Genomic DNA, 24,056 nt, shown 5'->3' with positions numbered 1-24,056 from the left:
TGTGTAACCATTCCTGGCATTGGTGATTATTAAGTTTTCTTCAGTAAGTATTGTGAAATCTGTGGTGGCCTTTAAATTTAATTATTGCTTACATGTAATGTGTGTGTGTGTGTGTCTGTGTGTGAAGAGTCTTGTTTCACTAACTTCTACCCCACTAGCAAGAAGGAATGTTCACTTGCTTGCTTCATTGCCTCCAATGGAGGCAGTAAGTACTAAATATTTCTTTTTGGAGCAGTTTATGAGAGAAGAACGTTTTCAAATTTATGAGGCTTTCATGCATTTTGAGAAGAGATTCTCATATTTCACGTATTTCCTTCTTTGGATCTTTCTATTTAGAGATCAGTTTAAAAATACAACCCCTCTATCTGGAGCAGAAGGGTTGTGAACCATGAGTTCCACATCTCTGGAGACTTTGAGTCACTTTAAAGGCAAAAGATGAAGAAAATAAAAGGAAATTAAAAAGATATATAGCTTAGTTTTGGCCTGGAATGCAGCATGATTCCATGATAGGTTATAGTAGATTGGAGATACTGAAAGAAAATACATCATTTACCAAAACTTAAGGGATATTTTTCCCCCCAAGAGAAATAAACAGCTGCTTATTAGAATTGTATCCTTATAGTAGGCATCCTCAATATATCTGGTTCCTTTTACTGCCTATTTAGACCAGATACTTTACTCTTAAAAACTATACTGATGTATGATTTTGCCACGTTTTCAGTAAGCATGTATAACTTTGGAAGTTTAAAGTTATACACTTAGGATCTAGGATTAATTTCCCAAATCTTTAAGAAGCAGATGATTCAGAAGATCGGTTTATGATCACTTGTCCTTTGAAAATTAAAGACCTCCAGAACTAAATCTAACTGATGGTCACCATGTTTTTAAGGTTTCTTATCCTACCTATTTAGAAAGGCTACAATTTCAGCAACCTGAAGGCAGTTTTTGGCAATGGCATCATTGTTGAGTAGGGGACAGGAAATGGATTATTTGACATTATGTCTCTTTTCCACTTTGATTTCTTCACCTCTCCATCTTAGATATATCTGGAAGGACTTGCTTATCTCCTCAGCAACACATTCACCATCAAGGAGACTTGACCTCTATGTGAACTTCGTTTTCATCTTGAGGCTATTGGGTTGTATTGAGGTAAAGAAGACTGAATTGTAGACAGGAAACCAAGGTCACCATTCTGCCAGTAATGCAAGAAAGAGGGGATGCAGCAGCTGAGCTTCTGGCTGACAGGATTCTTGTTACCTTGGGGTCTCGTTCTCCTGAAAGAACTTCGAGCCATGTTTTTCGAACCCCACTGCATAGAGCCCTAGGTTAAGGCTGCACCTTATGAACCATTGTGGCGGGATGAAGCAGGTGCAAAGAATTGGGAGGCTGAGTCCTTAGAATCTAGACTTCACCTCTGACAGTTTCAATCACCACAGCTCTGTTTTTATCTACTGTATAGGTTGGGCCCTACATCACATTTAAAAAAAATAATAATAGTCAGATGAAAAAGTTGAACTTACCAGAACTCCTTTCAAGGAAAGTACTGTAAGTGGTTAGAAAGAATACTAAGGTCAGACATTTAGGAAGGGTGGGAGCAGAAGTGATATCTTTTAAGAGGAGAGTGGAAATAAAAAGATATGACAAGTAAACTGCCGTCTCAGGAGAGTGGGTACTGATGACTCCAAGATTTTGTTTTTCCTGAGATGAATTGGCTGATTTGAGGACAGAGTTGAACTACTCATGAGAAGAGGGGACATGGTGTGCAAGGAAGGGTGGACAGAGAAAAGCTCTAGTTCATAGGACAGCCAGGCTGACCTGGGGGAAGAATACGTCAAGTGGGATTTTATGAAGCTGCACACGGTGGCATGTTCAAGGTAAAAAGTCCCTTTACTATGTAATCCTCTGGCACCCACACCCAGGTAATATTTAGTGAAACTTGATTTGGGTCTTTCAGCCAGAGAAAATAATTAATGCTGAAATTTGCAGCTTGATGGTTTAGAGGAAAAAAGACACTGTAAGTGTTTCATTTGGTGATTCACTAGAAGGACTCTAAGGACTCAATAGCAGGTATTATTCACTGCTAAGGGCTTCCTTGGTGGCTCAGATGGTAAAGAATCTGCCTGCAATGCTGGAGACACGGGTTGATCCCTGGGTCAGGAAGATTCCCTGGAATGGCTACCCACTTCAGTATTCTTGCCTGGAGAATTCCATGGACAAAGGAGCCTGGGGGCTACAGTCCATGGGGTCAAAAAAAGTTGGACATGAATTAGCAACTAACATACACACACAAGGGTTATTACAAGAAAGGATACAGAGCAAATGCAACAGGAAAGAGATACACAGCAGGGGATACCAGAGAGGACCGTCATGGGCTTCCAAGACCTTTTTTGCCCAAGGTCACACAAGAATGTTTTTTGTTGTTGTTGTTAGCACTCAACTATAGGGGTGTGTGTGGAATGTCTTTGCCTGGGGAAGTCCGAATGAGCCTCAAGTTCCAAGGCTTTTATGGGGGCTAGTCACATAGGCTGGAGAAGTCAACGGCACCCCACTCCAGTACTCTTGCCTGGAAAATCCCATGGATGGAGGAGCCTGGTATGCTTCGGTCCATGGGGTCACTAAGAGTCAGACACGACTGAGCGACTTCACTTTCACTTTTCACTTTCATGCATTGGAGAAGGAAATGGCAACCCACTCCAGTGTTCTTGCCTGGAGAATCCCAGGGACAGGGGAGCCTGGTGGGCTGCCGTCTATGTGGTTGCACAGAGTCGGACACGGCTGAAGCGACTTAGCAGTAGCAGCAGTCACATAGGCATATCCTGCTCTGCAACCAGGCTTAGCAATCAAAACTCAGAATTCCAATAATGACATCAGGTGCATGTCATCAATCTTGGTGTTTATAAAGCAACCTGAAAAGCCAGTATAGGATGATCTGTTCTTCAAGGATTTGTAACAAAATCATTGATCATTACATAAAGAACATTCTGAGGGTAGCATTCCCAGGAGTTGGCCAAGGGTCACGCAGGGTTCCCTTGAATCAGGCTTGCTGTGTTAATGTTTTCCTCACAACATGTGGGGGACAACCAAATTTGACTAGGATTTGGAAAACGATGTCGCAAGTACAGACTCACGTTGCAGAGGTTAAAGATGGCTTCTGCCACCTGGAGGCAGATCATAGGCTAGGCAAGAAAGCCTTCCAACTGGAGGCCTCTTGTTTTTGTTTTTTATGTTTTGTTGTTGTTGTTTTTTAAATTTTTATCAGAATTTAGTTGCTTTACAATGTTTTTGTTTCTGATGTACAGCAAAATGAATCAGCTATATATAAACATATATCCCCTCCCTCCCACCCTCATCCCACTCTAGGTCATCACAGAGCCTGGAGCTGAGCAACCTGTGCTATATAACCGCTTCCCGCTAGCTAGCTATTTTAGATACGGTAGGGTATATATGGAGACCCCTTGTTAAAGATGACTGAACTCTATTTTTTAAGTCTAAGTGTTTAATTTCATGATACTAGCTCTATTTATTTGGCAAGCATTTAGTAAATTTTTGAGCCTCACCTCAACTATGCTGCAAAGGGCATATTTATTAATTCAACAATTGTTTTCAGAATGCATGTACTATTTACTAGACATTGTTGTGTTGGGGGTAAATTAATGAAAACTCAGATGTCTGTTTTTATGAAGCATACAAGTCTTGTGGGGAGAAATCAGAACGGATGTGATTTGAGGAAGCTATAATCTACTGGGTTTAGAGCAAAGTCATAAGAGAAGGCAGGTGTACTGCCTGGAAGTCTAGAAAAAAAGAAATCCAAAGAAACTGGTTATTGGTGTCTCTGGACTATTTTATTAGATCAGCCATTCTAATTTGTCTGGAACTGAGGTGTTTCCTAGGATGCAGGACTCTTTCTGTGAAAACTGTTCTCCCAACCATGGGGCTGGGTCCTGCAGCCATGGCTCTGCTATCCACCTGTCCACCTGTCCACCTGACTAGAAATTAGGACCCTTTATTAGCCAGAGTTTATCTCCAGAAGTTGGCTGGAGAAGTTGCTCTGAATCTAATTGTGGAGCCCCATAGTGAAGTCTGCACACTTGTCATTGAGGTCTCTAGAATAAATCTAGCCTGTTAAACTTTTTATTTTACAAGTTTCTTTTCTAAAAATTTTAATTGGAGGCTAATTACTTTACAATATTGTGGTGGTTTTTGCCATACATTCACAAGAATCAGCCATGGGTGTACATGTGTCCCCATCCTGAACCCCCTCTCCCCTCCCTCCCCACCCCATCCCTCAGGGTCATCCCAGTGCACCAGCCCTGAGCACCCTGCCTCACGCATCAAACCTGTGCTGGCGATCTATTTCACACTTGATAATACACATGTCTCAATGCTATTCTCTCAAATCATTCCACCCTCGCCTTCTCCCACAGAGTCCAAAAGTCTGTTCCTTACATCTGCTGTTTCTTTTGCTGTCTCACATATAGGGTCATCGTTACCATCTTTCTAAATTCCATATATATGCATTAATATACTGTATTGGTGTTTATCTTTCTGGCTTACTTCACTCTGTATAATAGGCTCCAGTTTCATCCACCTCATTAGAACTGATTCAAATGCATTCTTTTTAATAGCTGAGTGATATCCCATTGTGTATATGTACCACAGCTTTCATATCCATTCATCTGCCGATGGACATCTGGGTTGCTTCCATGTCCTGCTATTATAAACAGTGCTGCGATGAACATTGGAGTACACGTGTCTCTTTCAATTCTGGTTTCCTCAATGTGTATGCCCACCAGTGGGATTGGTGGGTCATATTAGCCTGTTTAACTTTTAACTTTCTGAGGTACCCCAATCTCCTTCTAAGAAGCTCACTGCCATTTTTTTTTTCAAGAAATACAATTACTTCAAAATGAAGGGACAAAAGATTTTTTGCTGGATGTGTTATTAATGCTTCCATAGCTAAACTACTATTTTGATGCAGTCCAATGCAAATACCAAATGGATATTTTAACATTATTTTAGAAAGTGATAAAAATGTGTTTCATATGAATCTCATAAAAGTTTTTAGAGGTCCAATGGTGTTGGCCGGAGAAGGCAATGGCACCCCACTCCAGTACTCTTGCCTGGAAAATTCCATGGATGGAGGAGCCTGGAAGGCTGCAGTCCACGGGGTCGCAAGAGTCAGACACGACTGAGCGACTTCACTTTCACTTTTCACTTTCATGCTTTGGAGAAGGAAATGGCAACCCACTCCACTGTTGTCTGGAGAATCCCAGGGACGGCGGAGCCTGGTGGGCTGCCGTCTAGGGGGTCGCACAGAGTTGGACACAACTGAAGTGACTTAGCAGCAGCAGTGGTGTGGGTATGTCAAGCTCTTCCTTTTATAGCCATGACAGGACGGCCCCTCCTTCCCAGTCCAGGCAAATTGACTCCATCAGGTTGTTCTTCTTGACAAGGTCACTCTCTGCTCCAGTAGACAGCTGGAGCTGTCTTTTAACAGGAAGTCTCTGCCATCATTCTTGCTTATGTTAATTAAGTGGATCTTCTTTACTTTGTTGTCAGAAACTGAACTAAAATGAATTCTCTAGGTAAGAGTATTTCCAAGATGATAAACAGCTCTGGATTTTTCTGTTCCTTGGTTATTCCTCAAGCTTACTGGAAATATATGGCTCTCTGTAGTGCTGAAATTTGATCTCAAGGGACCCACCCACCAAATAGATTTCAAATTTCAGCATCAATAAACTGGCATCCCGAGTTCAGTATTTCTTAAAAATGAAATCATTTCACTACGTTTTAAAAATGGTGTAACTGAAAACTATGGACTCTGTGAAAACCTGAGTCTGACACATTACCCCAGGCTCTTTCCATGAGCATGTTACTTGCACACAGTAGGTGTTTCATTAAAGCTTCTCAGATGACTAGAAACTCTGCTAGTCCTTTGTTCTTGAGATGTTGCAAATTCTGCTGTACTTTCTAAACACAAATAATTCCTTTCCTCTTGCACAATGTTAGTAACTGGATATAAATTTCTTCCATGTATAAGGTTCCCTTTGTCTTTGGAACCACTCCCTGGCACCTGTTTTGGATATTTCACTTTCTAAGCCTCAAGCTTTTTCACCAACCAGCAGGCCACACCTGAACTACCGTGTTTGTCAGTAACCTTCTTCAATGTCCATCCCTAGGGTAACCTTCAGCTGTTCTGATCTCTCTCCAGCCATAGCACTTCCTCTCCTTTACTGGAACACCTGACTTCTTCCCAGGCCTATTTCAGCACCCCTTATTTTACTTATGCATCAGAAATCACTTGGATACTTTTCTGGGGAAACAAAAATTCCCAGGCTGCCCTTCAGACCCATGGAATCAGCCTACATAGGCATATGCTCCAGAAAACTCAATTCCATTCCGGATCCTAGTTCTTGGACCTGGAGTCCCCAAATAGTGGCACATTAAAAAAAGCTCCCCAGGTGTGATTACGGTGCACTGTTTCCTTAACAGCAGGTCCAAGATTTGGTCCTCCAGATCTTTTTAACATTTTTTTCCCATTCCTCCAAATACTTGGGACACAAACGTTTTTGATGACCATTTTTTCTTCATCATAATCACTAACACTATATGAACCCTTACTAAATGCTACCTTATTGCACTTAACAAAACACACCAGACACGACTTATCACTGCTTTAAATAAAACACTGCTACTCAGGATTAAGCATGTATTTATTTTAGTTTAGTTAAAACATACAATGTTTCATTGAAACGGTGTAGCACTCTTTGCCAACAAGTCTTACTGGAATTGTTGGCCTCTACGACAGTACAGTGGGGGTACATATTTACATTATATACAGAAAGCTTACCACATATCCAGGTTCTCAAAGGTCTTCCACCACACTACAGCATATTTGATTTCATTACACTAGATCATGTTTTAATGTTTTAATAGCTACATTTTGAAAATTTAGACCTTATTTAAAATTTAAGAGATCTGAACTTGCACCAAGTTTTCATGAAAAAAATGCTGTTCATGTATTCTGTTTATTGCAAATACAATTTTAACAGTATTCTAAATTTTTAGTGTTTACACAATTTGTCAATTTGTTTACTGAAATCTCTGTACAGGTAGTTTTGGGACAATTCTTATAGATAGTGTGAATTCATCAAAATGCAGTTAAGAAACTTATAAGGATATATACATTTCAACCCAAGACCCAAACCTGATATTATATACAACCTATTTACAAATACATATGGACAGACACTGTATGTACATAAGATTATCATAAATATTGAAAAATAGGTTAGCTTTAATGGATTAATGCTGTTCTATAAATAACATTAGTTATAACTGAAACATCCACGGAAGACAGTAATGCAAAATGAGGTGACAAGACAGTGGTTTTAATACTGAAGACTGCTCATTACTGGGAATTCAGTTTAGGAACCTCCAGGTAGACAAAGATAGCTCCAAGAAAATCATGCAATGAAATTTACCCTTGGCAGTTGATTTGGAACCTCAAATAGCCAGGGGACTGGAGGAACCTTCCACATTGAATTTTTTTTTTTTTCATTTCTTCCTGGTTGCCTCGGTATTTTCTCCCAAATAAAAGGATGTAAACTGTAGAGGTATTCCCAGGCAAGTCTTAAGATACAAAACCAGCGATTCTTTCCAGGAATTCAAGCAGAAGTGCCAATTCTTGGTCTGAGCTAGAGGTGAGGTTCTGGATTCGAATGGAGTGCCAAAAGCCCAATTGAATGAAAGCAGTGCTGTAGAATCCGTCTTCTCACTGCCTTTCGAGATGGTCCCCACTTTCATTTTTGTAGAAACAAACAAAAATGGACCATTGGTTTCACCCAATGGAGCACTACAAGACGTCTTCCAGTTCAGTTCCACAAGGGTCTCTGACTACAGACACATCTTGTCTGCAACTGAGTCACATATAATACAAGAATGCGTAACAAAAATCATGTCTGCCACATTTCTGGCCCTTGCCTAAAACTAAAAATGTTAAGTTCAAGAGAACAACCTTACAGTCAGGTGACCAATTGATGATTCCATTATTTGCTTCCCTCAACCACTAATGGAATTATGTGTATTAGATTTTAGACATTATGCCTAACGAGCAAAGTACCACATTATTTAATAACATATTCACCATACACCATGACGTACAATAAATGTGCTCTTAAAGCCAAGTTAATTTTTTCACTTCTAACTGGAGTTGAAATGGAAGGGTGATCATGCAGTCGGACCAATAGTTACACTCAGGGTGCACTGTTTTCCCTAGCTAACCATTTGTTGGATGTAAACAAGTACTTCTACGTTGTACAAGAATGAGATGACAATCCAGTGCACATGAGTTTTTTTAAAAAGCTTACTGCATGAGAAACCCAGTGGCCTGTATGAAGAGAACTTATACCAAATATAGGTGTAACCTATGGATTAACTAGACCTCTACTGTAGACAAAACATGAACACAACTAAACCATACATTGTCAAGTAATTCACACTTCCATAGCAGATGAGCCATATGAAAAGTTGTCCTCTCTGGATAGAACAGTTTTGGCCTACAGCCATCAAATGCCCATTTTCCACTTCTGGAAGCAATGCCAAAAAAGGGCTGGCCCAAAAAAATCCAGAGCTGTCAACCCAACTCTGGAGGCAGATGCAACTGAATAAACCCTGTTTTACCCAATTGCACTATTTGGTACCTCAAAATTAGTTATTTTATTTCCCACAGAAATACCTGCATTATCTTCCATTCTAATAGACTGAAGCCATAAATATTGCAGAGTGTAAATGAACAAAAATATTTGGGGATAGAGAAGAAAAGTGATGAACAGAGTTCACCTGATTTGGTGTAGCCACAATCAACCAATTGTCCTTTAAAGGTAAAGTCTGAATGGAAAATGCTCCTAATTACAGTATAATTTTTCATTATATCATTTTCTCTAAAAATTATTTTGGATAAAAAAAAGTATTTGGCTTAGTATGCCTACAAAAAGGCAAATCATTTCATAATACTAGTAGTAATTGTTTTTAAATAACAATGATTTTTTTCATGGAATTCATTGACAATTGCTTTTGGATAAAGTTCAAAAAAAGCAATTTTTAAAAAATAAAATAGTGCTTCTGAGGTCTTTGAATATTTTTGGTACAAAAAATTAATAGTGTTTTTCTCAATGATTATTTCAATACTTTGCTGTAAATTAAAAAGAATTGTTTCTCACATCGAATGGTTCCATTAGGCACATTCAAGTAAAATCATAAAATATCCAAGTTAAACAATGACACAGCCAAACATGTGGCTTGATTAAAGTTAAGAGTTCGTCCATTCTCTGGAATGGAATAAAATTGTCACTTCCGATAACCCGAGACTCGTGGTTTGGTGTTAATATCCATTTCTACCATACAGAATAGTTTCTTTAAGAACAAAGCAAAACAAAACAAGAGTTCACTTATTCTGCACTCAGAAGAACCAGCGAGGAATCTGCACTTCAAAAGGAAGTGAAACTGAAAACATTAGGTGAAATTTCATAGTAGTTGAGAGCTGTGGACTCAACACTGGCATCAAATGGACTATTGTGGAGTTTTAGAGGTGGTGGTTAATGGCCACCTCCCGGGGCATTGTGGACCCAATCCAACACAATCAAGGCCATGCTTCCAGTCATCACCACTATGCCACTTAGCAGGAAGAACATAGCCTGCAATGAGCAGAGAAAACAGATCAGCAAGCCACAAAACATATATGCTAAATATTCTTCTACTTTTAAAGAATAGGCTTATAATTTCTAAAGGGCCTCCCAGGTGGCGCTAGTGGTAAAGAACCCGCCTGCCAGTGCAGGAGACACAAGAGATGTGGGTTTGATTCCTGGGTTGGGAAGATCCCCTAGAGTAGGAAACGGCAACCCACTCCAGTACTCTTGCCTGGAGAAATCCATGGACACAGGATTTGCACTGGTGAGCAATAGTCAATGGGTCCCAAAGAGCTGAACACAACCGAGTGAATTAGCACATACAATAAATTCCTAAGTGTGTCCGTATTACTTCACATAGCTACAGTTTAGCTTGCTGAACTGTCTTGAATGATCAAAGTAAGTAAAGTCACTCAGTTGTGTCTGACTCTGTGACCCCGTGGATTGTAGCCTTCCAGGCTCCTCCGTCCATGGGATTTTCCAGGCAAGAATACTGGAGCAGGTTGCCATTTCCTTCTCCAGGGGATCTTCCTGACCCAGGGATGGAACCCAGGTCTCCTGCATTACAGGAAGACTCTTTATGATCTGAGCCACAAGGGAAGCCACTGAATGATCAAGGGGTTATCTATATAATACTATGTTACTGTATCTTTAAAATCTTCCCAAACTTTCCCTTCTCATTCCTTTGTATCAAAAGAAAAAGTAAATAATCTTCCTTTACTAAATAAACTATTGCACACAACAGAACTGGAATGATATTTTTGCATTTTTTAAAAGGGAAAAATCTTAACTTATAAAATAAAATCTAAATTATCTTAAAAATGCAGCCTGAGCTGAAGCTGGAGGTTTTTCTGAAAGACATGAGTAGGTCTACTCTAATTCTACTCTTCAATTACTGCACCAGTAAAACAAAATAACAGTTGTTGGTTCGTAAGCATTTCTAGTACTTCAGTCAGACAACAGTAGTGGAGAAAAAGGACTGAAATGCAGTCTTTTTTCTAAGTATTCCCACCAGGATCATTTGTGGTTAACATATCATAATCTTTGTAAAATCAGTTGTTATAATTATACTTTACAGTTTAATAACCCCCTGACCCCACTTGAGCTTTGCTTTGAAAATGGTCTTATTTGACTAAATACGCCATTTTCTCCTCTTTTAAACACTCCAGGCCCATTTAAGTGCCTGTCACAGAGCAGGTGGTCAAAGTTACTTTTAACCTCTATTCCTGTTTCTAAAGTATCCAGTAACTTTCTTGCGATAAACTTAAGAATACATATCAGAAGGCAAACCATCTCTCACCTCCCCTCCTCCCCCATTCTTCCATCTGTGAAGTACACAGTTATAGGTATATTTATCAGAAACTAAAAATGAAACTACAATAAATGACATTTAAGAGACTAAAATTACAATCAGTTGAGGAACTTCTGGCATTAGACTATTATTATTCTTCTTATTCTGGTCATAAACTCTCACTCACCCCAATCTTTTGTACAGACTTCATAGATTCTTTCTTCACTAACTTGATATAGAACGCAGATGGAAGAATAAAAATCAACATAGCAGCCGCAGATGCACCTGTAAAAACAGCATTGACTATTTCTTAAGAATTCAATGAATCACTTGTTATTCCTTTTTTAACTGTAAAACTCCTGATATTTCAATCAACTTTGCTACTTCCTAAAACTTACCAATGAAACCAAAGATATCCCTAATATTTGGTACAAAGATGACAAGCAAATTGGTAAACACCAAGATAGACACTGTGATGACACTATGACGCCACCAACTGAACTCCTTCGATGCACACAGCAAATGAGTTATGGAACTCCGGATCTGCAAAAAATAAGTGGAGAAATAAAAATTGCAGCTTTAATCAATGAAAAAAGAGTGACAAACAATAGGAAATATACCTAAACGAGTAGCTATTTAAATACTAAAAGTGTACCCCTCCTCTACTGCTCTTTTCCTAAACATCTAAGCATTAGAAAGATCATTATATCCTGAATTATGGGGAAAAGATCCCAAGATGTATTTTAAAGATGGACAAAACATTAAAAAAAAAAAAAACTTTCAAAAACCAAAAACCCTTGATATTGCTGTAGTAGTGTTTTCCTTCTCACAGAACATGAAAATCTCACAAATCTTCATGTCTAACAACCCCTTCCTATGGAAAAGAGAGCAGGTGATCACTTACTGGGAAAATAACTACTGGTACTGTCAGGGTGACAGCCACCAACACAGCCAAGCGGACAATGAGAAGCAGAATGTCAGTCTCCATGACAGAAGAGTAGGTATGGAGCAATTCTGACTCAACGTGTTCTATAGAGAAAGACAAAAAAAAGAAAAAATGCTTCATGTGTGCTGTTCTCTCTGGAGATTAGTTAGAAAATCTAACTTACAGCTATTATCTGCACCGAAGTTATTAGCTACTCACAAAACGACTATAAACTAAGACGCTAATAAGATTAATTCGGAATTAGGGTTAATGCAATTAAAATAACATTGAAGGAAAATTTTCCTAAATACCTAGGAGAGATTTAGCCACATGACCCCCATTAAAAACAACAAGAGCTAAATAGCTAAATCCCATGGTTTGGCTTACAGTCTGCGTGTGTGTTGTATAATCTGAAGGGAATGGGAGAGGAGAGTCAGGATGAACCTAGGTGCAAGCACATCACATATAAAAATGCCATCATATGGCTAACGGTGGATTTTGGAGCCTATACTCTAGAAATTACTGATTCAATATACACTACAGGAAATTCTAAACTCTAGGTTCAATCGCTCATCACAAATATGAAATATACTCAAACAGAGTGAGCTTTTAAAGTGACAGAACTATAACATACAAAGTAAGAACTTCATTTCTTAAGTGTCCTTTTTGTAAACTAGACATTATTTACCGTAAAATGTCAGGTATCCAAAGAGGGCAGCAAGCAGGTACATGAGAAACATAGCAAAAAAGGAAATCTTGGACACATTCATCATTCTTCTACGGCTGCGGCTGTGCAAATTCAAAGGAAAACACACATACATGTTAGAGCAGTAGTTATAGCAGTAATTATTATTTTTCCAGCTTTTCCAATTAATTTATATAAAAGTTGCTAAAGTGCTCACCCTTTAAGCTCTTCATAAATAGGAAGAATAGCAGGATGACAGACAAATGAGAAGGTCAGAATTGGCACAGCATAGACAGTCTGCAAAAAAAAGTAAAAACCTTCTTAACATCCTGATGTAATAAACTCATGTGATATCACAGTTCTTGCAACTTACATTTTATACTCATTAATCTTAGAAATCAAAGCTTAAAATGTTTTCTTGCCTAATTAGCTCTTCTAATTTGTTCACTAGGTGTGACGAACGTTCTCACTTCCGAATGTGGCAGTTACTGAGACAAGATGATCTTTTCATCTTTCAATCTACTTTAAGATACAAACCAACACTTTCTTCTCAGTCTTCAATAATGAGCTAATAACCATGTTTCCTAAAGAGGAAGCTATTACCTCATCTCCCTTTACCTTGGGAGTGTTAAAACTTCCAGTGGCTTATCTTCCCTGTTTTCTTCCCTAAAATCTTTCTTTGAAAACAAAATGATTATAGTTACCTGTGAGTTGAAGATAAAATAACGTGGTTGGCAAGAATCACTTTCAGTCCTATTAAAACCCACAAAAGCTGCTGGCTGTGCTAAGCTGCCGTTTACTGTTTCATTAACTAGAAAAGCAATTTCCGCAGGACAAGGAATCTGAAATTTCTTGAAAATCACCTGAAAATATATTATTTTGCATTTGTTAGAATGAATAATGTGACAGGGCTTAGAAAAACAATCTCTAGCTTTAAAGGAAAATTATACCTACCACAATCAGAAAGAACATCATACACAGCAAGGAAAGACCACTGGTGTATCCCAAATATCCTGTAAGGAGGAAAAAACATGGGATTAATTTCCTAAAACAGGTTTAGGGCAAAGACGACTCAATTCTGTTTCCAAGGCTGCAGTGTGGACACATGAAATTTCTAATTTTTATACAATAAGATGTAGAATTACTTAAAAATACTTGTTACACGCTAAATCGGTAACAACTATCCCTTTTGCATTTTTTATAAAGCACAAGATGTTCTAAAGGTCAACCAAGTACTTGGGCCTTTTGCTAGAATTTTTGGAAGACTGGCAAGTTACAAACGCTGCGATTCTCAGTGGTATATTTTTGGGGTTCTTTAATTCAGCTCTCATTCATTTCTATTAAGAGAAAGTCAACTAGCTGGTGAGGCTCACTTCAATTCTCTTTAGAGATAGGTTTGCTCACCTAAATTCCTCAGCAGTGACAAGGGGAGAATGAGCACCAGTGACACTAGCAGAACCAGATAGTCACCGTTCAGATACCACAATCTGAAAAAAAGAAAAGAAAAACAAGGTCACAACCAGTCATAAATATCCTCAGAATAACATACCTTTCTTCTCACAGGACCCGTTTTATACTTAAAAAAAAAAAAAAAAAAAAAGAGAAAGAGACAGGTTGGAAAGAGTTATCACTTATTCAAAAAGCCCACATACACAGGAACAGATTTCTAACTTAACGTGCACAGTGAATATTCACTCAGGTTAGAAATGGGGTCTGAAACAGTATAACTTTTGTCCCATTGTTTGCTCTGGGAAGGCTGCCAGCTGCTTCATAACATAAAATGCTTCTTAAAGGCTTGATACTAACGTAGGGAACAAAGCAGCATTGTTAAGCCAGTTAATCTTATCTTTAAGCATTTTTAGAAAATTATACACCAACTTTGTCATAGCTTTAGCTCACAGTTTTTTAATGCTGGAAACAAGGAAATTTTAAAACAAGTTTCTATCAGACATTTGTTAGCAAATGTACTTACTAAACATTTCAACAAGGAAATTTTTTCACAGTTCAATAAAATACATAGGCAAAAAACAAATAACAAAATCCAGTCCCCTCCAAACAAGAGCTTATTGCAGGTTGTTAAGAGTATGTTGTGACACCCTGACCCACCTTGACTCCAAGAGTAAAAAGATCCCTTCTGAACTCAGAGAAAATGTAATGCACCTCTCTAAAAGTTTTAGCAATGCCTTTTCCTTTTTAGGTAATCAACTACACCTTGCTTTAAATCACTTATTTTCAAATTCCAATTGCCTGTCAATTCTAACTCAGCTTACTTTAGCAATAAAGACCCCCCACAGAAAACTTGTATTTAAAGACCAGCTTATTAGGTTCAAATGCCGCAGAGATAACCACACTTTTCTGTTTTGAGATAATGAGTTGCATGTAAGCAGGGAAGTACATTATCCCTCCTCATGTTTACTTTAGATAAAAACCTGTTAGTCTGCTCGGATGAGTAACTCTGCTGGAAGGACAAGGCTTCTACAGCATGGCCATGCATTTTCTGTTATTCTGCATTTTCAACAGATTTTCCAATTCACAAAAATCAGACAGGGATTGATTTTTAATGTAACTCAAAATGTCAGTGCTAACTTAGGTTGGGGTGTAAGTTATTCAACTGTATCTTCTGGGGACAGTAAGGAGAAAAGGTAAGTAGTTTCAGAAAACCTGTTTTCATACATACATTTGAAATTTGTTATTCAGAGTTAACTAGCTACTATCTTGGCCTTTCCTTGGAGAAGTTCAAATCAGTTTCTGGGGGACTTCTTGGTCAGTTTCAACAGGAATATTAACAAAAAAAAATTTACTGATAATCATTTTGTATCCAACTTTGATAAAATGTATCTAACCATTTTAGACTGCAATTGTTTCTTATGAGTAACCTTACTTAGCACCTACCCATTTGTATCTTCAATGTTCATTAATGCCTGGATCACCAAAGGTAACTCATATTTCACTATGAAGAGGTAGCTTGACATAGCTGGAGGAAAACAAAATTATACCATTACAAGTGCAAAATGTTGCATGTGACACCAAAAGTAGCCTGTCACCACTCTCTGCTACATAAAGAGCAAAAAACTATACCCAAATCGTCTTTTAAAAACTCTTACCTCCAATGTTCTGCATTGTAATGGATCCAGATGCTGTGAGCTTCCCAACCATTCCAAATGCTTTATGTCCCAGCTGTTCATATAATAAAGACCCTATAATTTAAAGAACACAGACGCATGAAGGAAGAGAAAGAAAATCATGACAGGCATAATTGTTTTAGAAATATAGAGTGCTACCATACCTCCTTCATTGGCAGTCTTCAAAAGGAGATGAACAGAATACAGGGAAAATATTGACACAAATGTCAACAGAATTCTGATGAGAGAAGAAAAAGGTATAGGGTTATACATAAACACGTCTATACTTAAAAGACAATTCGTTTTGACTTTATTTAAACATTAAATACAAAACTTGTCCTAGTATTTTGTGTGCTAGACAGAATGACCCCAATGATGTGTGTTCACTCTTCTGGCTAGAATGTCAACAAGCCCTCTTACCTGGCACTAAACATGATTGCATCCTGTCTCAGGTAACAGCTCTGCAGTACTGGTTATGAACAGGCTTCACCCACTGAACCAAAGGTGCTGGGAGACACTGGAAAGACTAACTTTCCAGTGGTAGAGTTATAAGACTTATATTTTGATTCTGGTACCATGGTAATTAGCTATGTACTTGCTACTTCTCTGTGTTCCTATACCTATAAAACGGTTTTAACACTTGCCAGTTACTTGGGAAATCCAATTGAAACAAGTTCAGGAAAGGTCTGGAGTCCCTTTGAACCATATAGGTAAGCAAAGGAATGGGACTATACAAAGGAAGGAGGGATGATACATGCTAAGTGTCAGGGACAGCTTTACAAAAAACTGTCATCCGTTGTCTGTGAAATTGATGGGTGTCATCAGCACACATCAGAGGAATAACTACTGTGACGATATATTATATTGCGCCCCATGGTATGGAAGACAAGCCCAGCATTGTCACTAAGTTAAACAATGTCTGTGTGAGAACAAGCAATCTATCAGTGAGATTGGGCTGTCTCCTCCTTCAGTTGTTTCGCTTGGATGGAACAGGAGAAAGAAAAAAAAAAAGAATAGAGAAGCACTAAAGGTTCTCTACTCAGTCACTAAGTTTTCCTTTAGGGCACACATTCTCATTCCAGCTTCCCTTTCCTCCCCACCAGGCAAGCCAAGAAAAACAGATTTCTTTTTATTAAAATGAGCCAACAACAACAACCAAAAATCAAAATCAGGGAAACTCATAGAAAACTCTGCAAACAAGGCGACAGTCACATTTTCCAAATTCTGAAATGGCAAACTGAATAAAGCACCGTTTCAGGTCTGGCAAAGAAATAGATGTCTGTCATTAAACATAGATGGTGGCATTCAGCTGCCGTTCTAATGCCAAAAGTTTCATGGTGTCTAATCTGCAGTGGCAATGACACCATCAGCCTCATCACTAACTGCACAAAGCATGGCTTAATCAAAAACAATGTCCGAAGTGTGCTAACAAACTCAGTCCCTCTTTTACACAGAGAAGACAATGAGGAATGAACAGACTCCATAACCTTTGAGGTCACTTTCAATCTCAAGACTGGGTCTACTTTATAGGGTAAGCTATAGAGTTGTGTAACCAGATGAGGGCAGCCATGAGGTTTTTGGACCATTTACCTTTATACCGATACACATACCATGTAAAACAGTGATGGATTTAAAACTCACTTTAGCATTTGTGATATTATTCAACCATTTATTAAATAATCAAATATGCAAACACTATTAAAGTATAAATAATTTCAAAAGTGCAAGGGTAACATATCAGAATTCTGAGTTCTCTTATGAAACAAAGGTAGCATTTTACCTCATGTAAATTCTGCACCACAACCACACTGGAAACATTTAAAGATTGCCTCTGGTTTTTACATGAAGAGTTAGGAAGAGTTTCAAATATTTAACAATGATGCCATTCAAGTACCCCACTAAAAACCTTGAAAACTCTAGGGTTCTTTCTACGCAAATTCCTGGCTCTTGGTCTTAGACCTCAAAAAGCCTCATGGCTCATGAAGCAAGTTGAGTGAATCCTAGCTTCCAGTGCTCAAAGCCACACTTAACACATGTGGAATTTCACCACAAAGCGGAGTTTTGCAAAGGTTTGCTTTTCTTTTCAGGAACATTTTCTTCTGGTAGAAAAAATAACTTGAGAAGGCACCAGTCAGCTAACTAAAATATGACTGTAGCAAAGAGAGAATTCCATGCTATGTGTATATGTGGTTTCTTCGTCTGCACAGTAAATCACTCCAAAAAGAAAGTGCCTTAGCCAGGAGTCCACTGTAGCCCAATCTTAGTAGCTATGATACAAACATCGCTGAAAACATATACTCAAAATCACAGGTATTTTTCTTTTATGCTTTTTTCCTGGAAGTAAGGTCCATAGTTTTATATTCTCCAAGAGTCAGTGACCCCAAAATGGTTAAAAACCACTGTTTGAAAGTCTTCTCCTGCTCCGAAATCCTATTCTAGGTATTCACGTGGGAAAGCATGGGAGTAACTAATTCTAACTAGACAACTAAGGAAAAAGACAAAGCAATTCAAAGCAGATATTTTTTAAAGTATTCATATTTTTTTGTGGTAATCACACAGACATGGATTAAAAAAAGAAAAAAAAAAAAAACCAAAATTGAGACCAAACAAAAAAAAATATATCACATATGGTTGTTTTTCGGTGTCCAGAAAATTGTGAGTCACTTTTCTGAAACATGTTCTAGATTAGACAAATACCACCACACCCTATATATTAAAAAAAAAGTTGTTTTCCTTATGTACATTAGAGGCCACAGATCCTTGGGGAGACTGTCAATTTACAAAACGGAATTGAAGGTATCATGCTTTTAAAATATTTCTTGCTTCAGAGTTTGTCAGAGTAAAAATTTTACCCTGGATCCATCCACAGTTCTTTATAAATATCCAATCCCTATTCAACTTTATTCCCTTCGACTCAAAGACTTTTTGGATTATTAGTTTTAAGAGTTGTCCCAATTTTTCCTACCTAATTGACTTTTTTGATATCATGCAGTTATGTAGCAGAATAAAGAGATTTTTGGATTTCTCACATTTTAAATTTTAAGCAAATGATTAAGTCAAATACTGCAACTGTAAATTCAGTCTCTGGAGCCAAAATATATGCTGTATCATCATATTAACTGCCCTGCGTGGCAGACTCACTACTTACACATACTTACATAAAAAGAGCAATTCCAGTATTAGCCATGGCATAAGAAAGCCCAAGGATTCCACTGCCCACAATCGCATTGCTCAGATTAAATACTGACATTCCAAAGGAAGTAGTACCTGGATGCTACATAGAGGGAAAAGGATAACCAAACATATAACAATAATTAAATGGAGAAAACCAGCTTTGGGCAAGTTAGACTTGAAATCTAAAAATAAAACTATTCTTTTACTCCATAAAGCCACAGAAACACAAACGATTATTTTTAACTTACAAAGTCAGTTTCATACTTCTTCTTCCCCACATTCGATTCAAGTAAAAAGTTCTGGTTTTCAGGATCCACATCTGCATAATGGCTACAAAAGACAAAAAAATCCTAAATTGGTTGAAATACACAAAGGAATGCTTCAACACAAAACGCCCCCGCGTTTAGCTGTCACACATTAATTTATATGCATATTAAGTAGTAGTCGACTTTCACACGACCTGAAGGCGTATTCCCACACAACCACCAGATAATCCTCCAGAGATTACACGCTCTCTCCAAATGCTACAATAATTTAAAGCAACAGAATCCTAGGTAAAGAACTTCCGATGCACACAAGCCGTTTTTAAAAACGCACACATCTCCCACCTTTTCAGAGCAGCTTGTTTGGTGGGGTAGGAGTAGTTGAAGTCGCTGTTGGAACTATAGCTGCTGCTGTCCTCATCTGGGGAAATACTGAACCTTCCCATTTCAGCTTTCTTCATGTTGGGCAGCGGGAGGAATCGGGCGCTGAAGGTAGCGCTGGGTTCCTTTTGTCCTTGGAGACGCACGAGCCCGCGCGGCTGCCTGTGAAGGTAGAGGCGGCGCGTCAGGACTGCAGAGCCCGCCCTGGTCACGTGACACCGCCGGGAGGCGCAGAGCGGCTGATTCATCCCCCGCCAGGCGAGTGGAAAAGTACCAGCCGAGCGCGAGGGGCGGGGGCGCGCGCCGAGGGGCGGAAAAGTACAGACCTCGGAGCCGCCGAGAACAAAGATGGTCCCACCGCAACGCTGCGCCCGCGGAGGCCCGCGCCCCCCAGATCCTAAGGCTCCTCTCCCGCGCAATTTAACGTTTTGCCCTCTCTATTAGCCCAAGTTTTACGAAAGGGGCGTGGGGGAGCTCTGTTTCGCTTTTCCCGCAGCCTCCTTAGTCGTGCACAGGCACGCAGGGCACACATCCCACTCAGATATTTGGCTAGGTGTGCATTGCATGTAGCCCAGGCCACAACTCCCTGTTTCCAGCATTTACAATAGCAATGCCGCGTAATCCGTTCCTTTCACGCCTGGAGCCCCCAGATAGGGAAATGCCTCTGCGGCAGACAGACTCGAAGGGGGCGTTAGGGCGGACACGAGTTTTCTTCCGAGAAGAGGAGCCGAGGGCGCGCAGAGTGCCGAGGGTTTGTTTACACGCGCACGCCCGTGCCCTCGAGCACACCCGTCCACTGGCATTTCACTCGCAAGCTCTTCGCCCCGCTGGCCCCTCCTATGCCCGGAAAGGAAACTGATGCAATATCGATCGCCGATTGTCAAACGTTCCCGGTTCGTCTTCCCCAATCGTGGCCTCTGCTACATTAAAAGCCCAACCCACCTCCGCCTTCCCCCAAATTCCAAGACCCCTGCATTTAATTATTTTTATTAACTCAAATCAGTCACCAGACTTGTCGCAGTGGAACCGCGGGCCTGACTGACTTCCCCTCCCCCTAACGGGAAGATGCGGCTCGGATCTGGGCGGGCACACGGCCCCCGCGCCGCGCCCCTCCCCCGCCCGTAAGAGGACAGTGACCCCCCCCACTGCAGGCCGAGATAGAAGACTGGCCCACAAACCGAAAACGCCCTCCCCGGGAAGAAACGACACCCACAGCTGCCTTCCCGCTGCGGCCCCTCCCCCACTCCCGCCCGGTCCCCGCGCCTTTTGCACAGACGCCCCCGCGCGTGTTACCTTGGTGGTCTGGGCTTCTGTATCCCGGAAACAACACGCAGACGACTTCGGTGAGTTTTTCTCAGTCAACAAAAATCATAAAGAAAAACAGAAGAAAACGAAAAACCCAACAAGAAGCAGGAAAAGAATTTTAATTAAACAAGGAAATGGCAAGTTGCCGCCCCAATCGACCGGCGTCCGCCGTCTGAAGGGAAAGGCGCGAGTGTGCGGAGCGCGTGGTCCGGCTGCTGGCGGCGGTGCGAGAAAAGCGCTCCGGGACGGCAGCGACGCGCGGCTCTGGAGCAGCGGGGCGAGCGGCGGGTTTTAGCGGGAGGACGCGTCAATGGGCGGGGCCCCAGCCTTCGGGAGCCTGCTTTTTGTATATCAACACCACCTGGGCTCCGCCCCCGGACCGCCTGGGCCCGCGAAGCCCCGCCCCCTGCCCCTTGCCCCCTGCCCCCCCGCGCCCCTCCGGGGTGGCGGAATCAGGCAGCCCAGCCCCGCCTGCTTCCTCCCCCGCTCCTTCCAGGCTAACTCCACTCTGCCCACTCTGGTCAGCTTGAAAGACCCCCGCCTCCCCTCGCCCCTGCTTTCCTCTGTCTCTCCCTTTCAAGCCCAGATGGGTGCCCAAGAGATGCGGTTGTCTTTCAGGAACCTTCTCCAAATATGCTCGTGTCCGAGTGACCAGCAGGCTTTCTTTTCTCCTCTAGGCTCTTTGGGGACACATCCCGCCCATCCAATGCTTTTCTGCATGTTATTTTTATGGTTTACAGGGGGGGGGTGGGGGCGGGGGTTTCTCTCGCACTCTTGGGCCAACGGAGCAACGTAGTCTCCATGGTAGGTTTCTGTTCTCGTTCTTTCTTCTGGTTCCCAGACCTGCTTTCACTCTTCAGAACTAGCCTGATTAGGTCGGTTGGCAGCTCCATATCGGAATATCCTTTTTGTACGGACACGGAAAACCCTATGAAGTGTAAAGCTACATCATGCCCAGCAAGCCAGACTCTTTAAAAGGGTCCCCAGTGGGCGACTCGGCTCGCCGAGTGGGGTGTAGGATCCCGTTTTTCCTTCCTGGACACGTTTCGCTCATTCCCCCACCCCAAATGAAGAGCTCTCCTCCCCCTCCTCGCCTTTCTCTCCTATTTACAGAGGCACTGCCTCCGTTGGAATTCCGGTGCTCCCCTTCCAGTGTGGATGTGCTCTTGCTGAGCCGGGCAACTAGGGGGCCCCTTCGCTGTGGAATACTCGGTTCTGCCGGAAAGGCTGGAAACAAAGGCCTCTTAGGAGAGAGAATTGTTGGTTGAATGAATGAATAAACAAACGACCTGACCTACTGCTCTCTTCCTTTTGGAGACGTGGGAGAGACTGAGCAGGGTTGGGTGTGATCACAATTTTTGCTTTCAGTGTTTTCCTGAGGAAATCTATACAACTGTCTGTTTCCATGACACGTGAGGCTGCGGGTGCCCTTGGCCTGCACCAGTGTGTATGATTGACATGGGCGGACCCGATTCCACTTTACACTCCTTTCTTCCCAACCCCTTCAACTGGTCAGACCAGTCTCAGCCAAACAATACTCTTTCTTGCTTTAGTACCCAACTTCCCATCGCCATCACTCAGGGCTTAGTCACTGAGCCTCAGGAAGGCTTCCGTCCTCACCCCTCTTATTGCAACGACTGTTTTCTAAACCGTGTGGTGAAAACGTTTTAGAACCTATGCTGTCTTGTACCCAAAATTGTTCACGTTTGTAATCTTGTCCTACCAGGGAGACTGTGAGCACGCCAGGGCAAGTTTGGCATTTGATACACAATTGTGACTTTCACACACATTCCCCGATAACACTGATCAACCCTTCTAGACTGGACAGCAATCTTAGTAGTGGGTTAGGGAGGACTCCTTGAAAGTTCCTTACTGTCAAGTTTCAACTGATGAAAATCAAAAGGTCTTAAGTCACTTCTTCATCCAACTTAGTCCCCCGCATAGTCTGAAGTGACTGTGGTTGGCAAGTCCTACTCTCAGACTAGTTCTCTTGTCAGTTGAATTTTTTGGTGGTGTGTATTATAGTGCATGGGCTTCCTTGGTGGCTCAAAACGGTAAAGAGGTGGCTCAAAAGGTCTCCAATGCGGGAGACCCGGGGTTCAATTCCTGGGTCCGAAGATCCCCTGGAGAGGGAAACGGCCACCCACTCCAGTATTCTTGCCTGGAGAATTCCACGGACAGAGGAGCCTGGCGGGCTATAGTCCATAGGGTTGCAAAGAGTCAGACACCACTGAGCATGCAGGCACACGTCCCTCATGCCCAGCCATCCTCAGGTTGGCTTTCACGGCTGTCTTTGATGTGGCCCTAATCTGTGGGCTGCGTGAGCGCTCACCTGTAGCCCACAAGGCTCCTCTGTCCATGGGATTCTCCAGGCAAGAAGACTGTAGTGGGTTGCCATGCCCTTCTCCAGGGGATCTTCCTGTGCCAGGGACTGAACCCGCATCTCCTGTGTCTCCTGCACTGTGGTTTCTTAACCCTTGAAGCCATCTGGAAAGTCTGGCACTAGCCTCTGTTTCCACCCTGATCCCCCACTATTTCTTGTGGTAGGCAGCTTCTGAGATGGAGCTCAACGAACCTCACTTGATATTCATACTCATTTGTGACCCCCTTTCCTTGAATGTGGATTGGACCTAATGATGCGCTTCTATTCAGCAAAGCAATGGTATGTTACTTCTAAGATTAGGTTACAAAGAGTTCTGGCTTCCATCTTGTTCTCTCTTGCTCTCTCCCTCATTTGCTCTGAGGGAAACCAGCTACCATCTTGTGAACCGTCCCACAGAGATACCCCCAGGGCAAGGAAATAAGTCTCTGGCAACAGCCCAGGGAGGCCTGAAGGTCACAAAAGTAAGCATGGAAGCTGATCCTGCCCAGTTGAACCCTGAGATGACTGCAGCCCCAGCTAATACATTCGTGAGAGGACCCAACTAAGCCCAGCCTGGATTCCTGACCCACGGAAATAAGTGATAATAAATGTTTATCATTTTACACCACTAAGTTTTGCTATAGTTTATTACTGGCCATAAGTAACTAATACATTTCTCTTCTTATACCCTATGCTTTTGCCACTGTTCTCACTAGAAACCATTTCTCATTTAAGTGATACCCACTGCTTGGAATATTCTTTATACCTCCTTGTCCCTGCTGTTAATATATATCTAAACGATTTCCTTTGACACCCACCTTAAATTAATTTTTCTTTATTTGATACTCCCATTTGAAAATGG

At 41.2% G+C, this 24,056-nt stretch overlaps 1 protein-coding gene across 2 annotated transcripts; it reads right to left on the bottom strand.

Moving 5' to 3' along the window:
• Positions 1-6,695: 6,695 nt before the first annotated feature.
• On the bottom strand, positions 6,696-21,125 carry SLC38A2 (solute carrier family 38 member 2). 2 transcript variants are annotated; one of them, XM_061129361.1, is made up of 16 exons: positions 20,821-21,125; positions 19,492-19,689; positions 19,132-19,213; positions 18,868-18,983; positions 15,874-15,947; positions 15,692-15,784; positions 15,480-15,561; positions 13,992-14,074; positions 13,542-13,600; positions 13,292-13,450; positions 12,805-12,884; positions 12,591-12,691; positions 11,882-12,006; positions 11,376-11,520; positions 11,165-11,262; positions 6,696-9,695 (listed from the first exon to the last, which is right to left on the bottom strand). In XM_061129361.1, exons 2-16 carry the CDS (start codon positions 19,605-19,607, stop codon positions 9,597-9,599), a joined length of 1,512 nt encoding a protein of 503 aa, XP_060985344.1. In that variant the 5' UTR covers positions 19,608-19,689; positions 20,821-21,125; the 3' UTR covers positions 6,696-9,596. The 2 variants fall into 2 exon arrangements, with proteins under 2 accessions (XP_060985344.1, XP_060985349.1); XM_061129366.1 differs by lacking the exons at positions 18,868-18,983; positions 20,821-21,125 and having other exon boundaries at positions 19,492-19,631.
• Positions 21,126-24,056: the final 2,931 nt, after the last annotated feature.

Source organism: Dama dama, chromosome 3 (assembly GCF_033118175.1).
Source record: "Dama dama isolate Ldn47 chromosome 3, ASM3311817v1, whole genome shotgun sequence".
Classification (NCBI taxonomy): Eukaryota; Metazoa; Chordata; class Mammalia; order Artiodactyla; family Cervidae; genus Dama; species Dama dama.
Note: the sequence above shows the minus strand (reverse complement) of the source record. Positions and strands in the feature narration are given on the sequence as shown.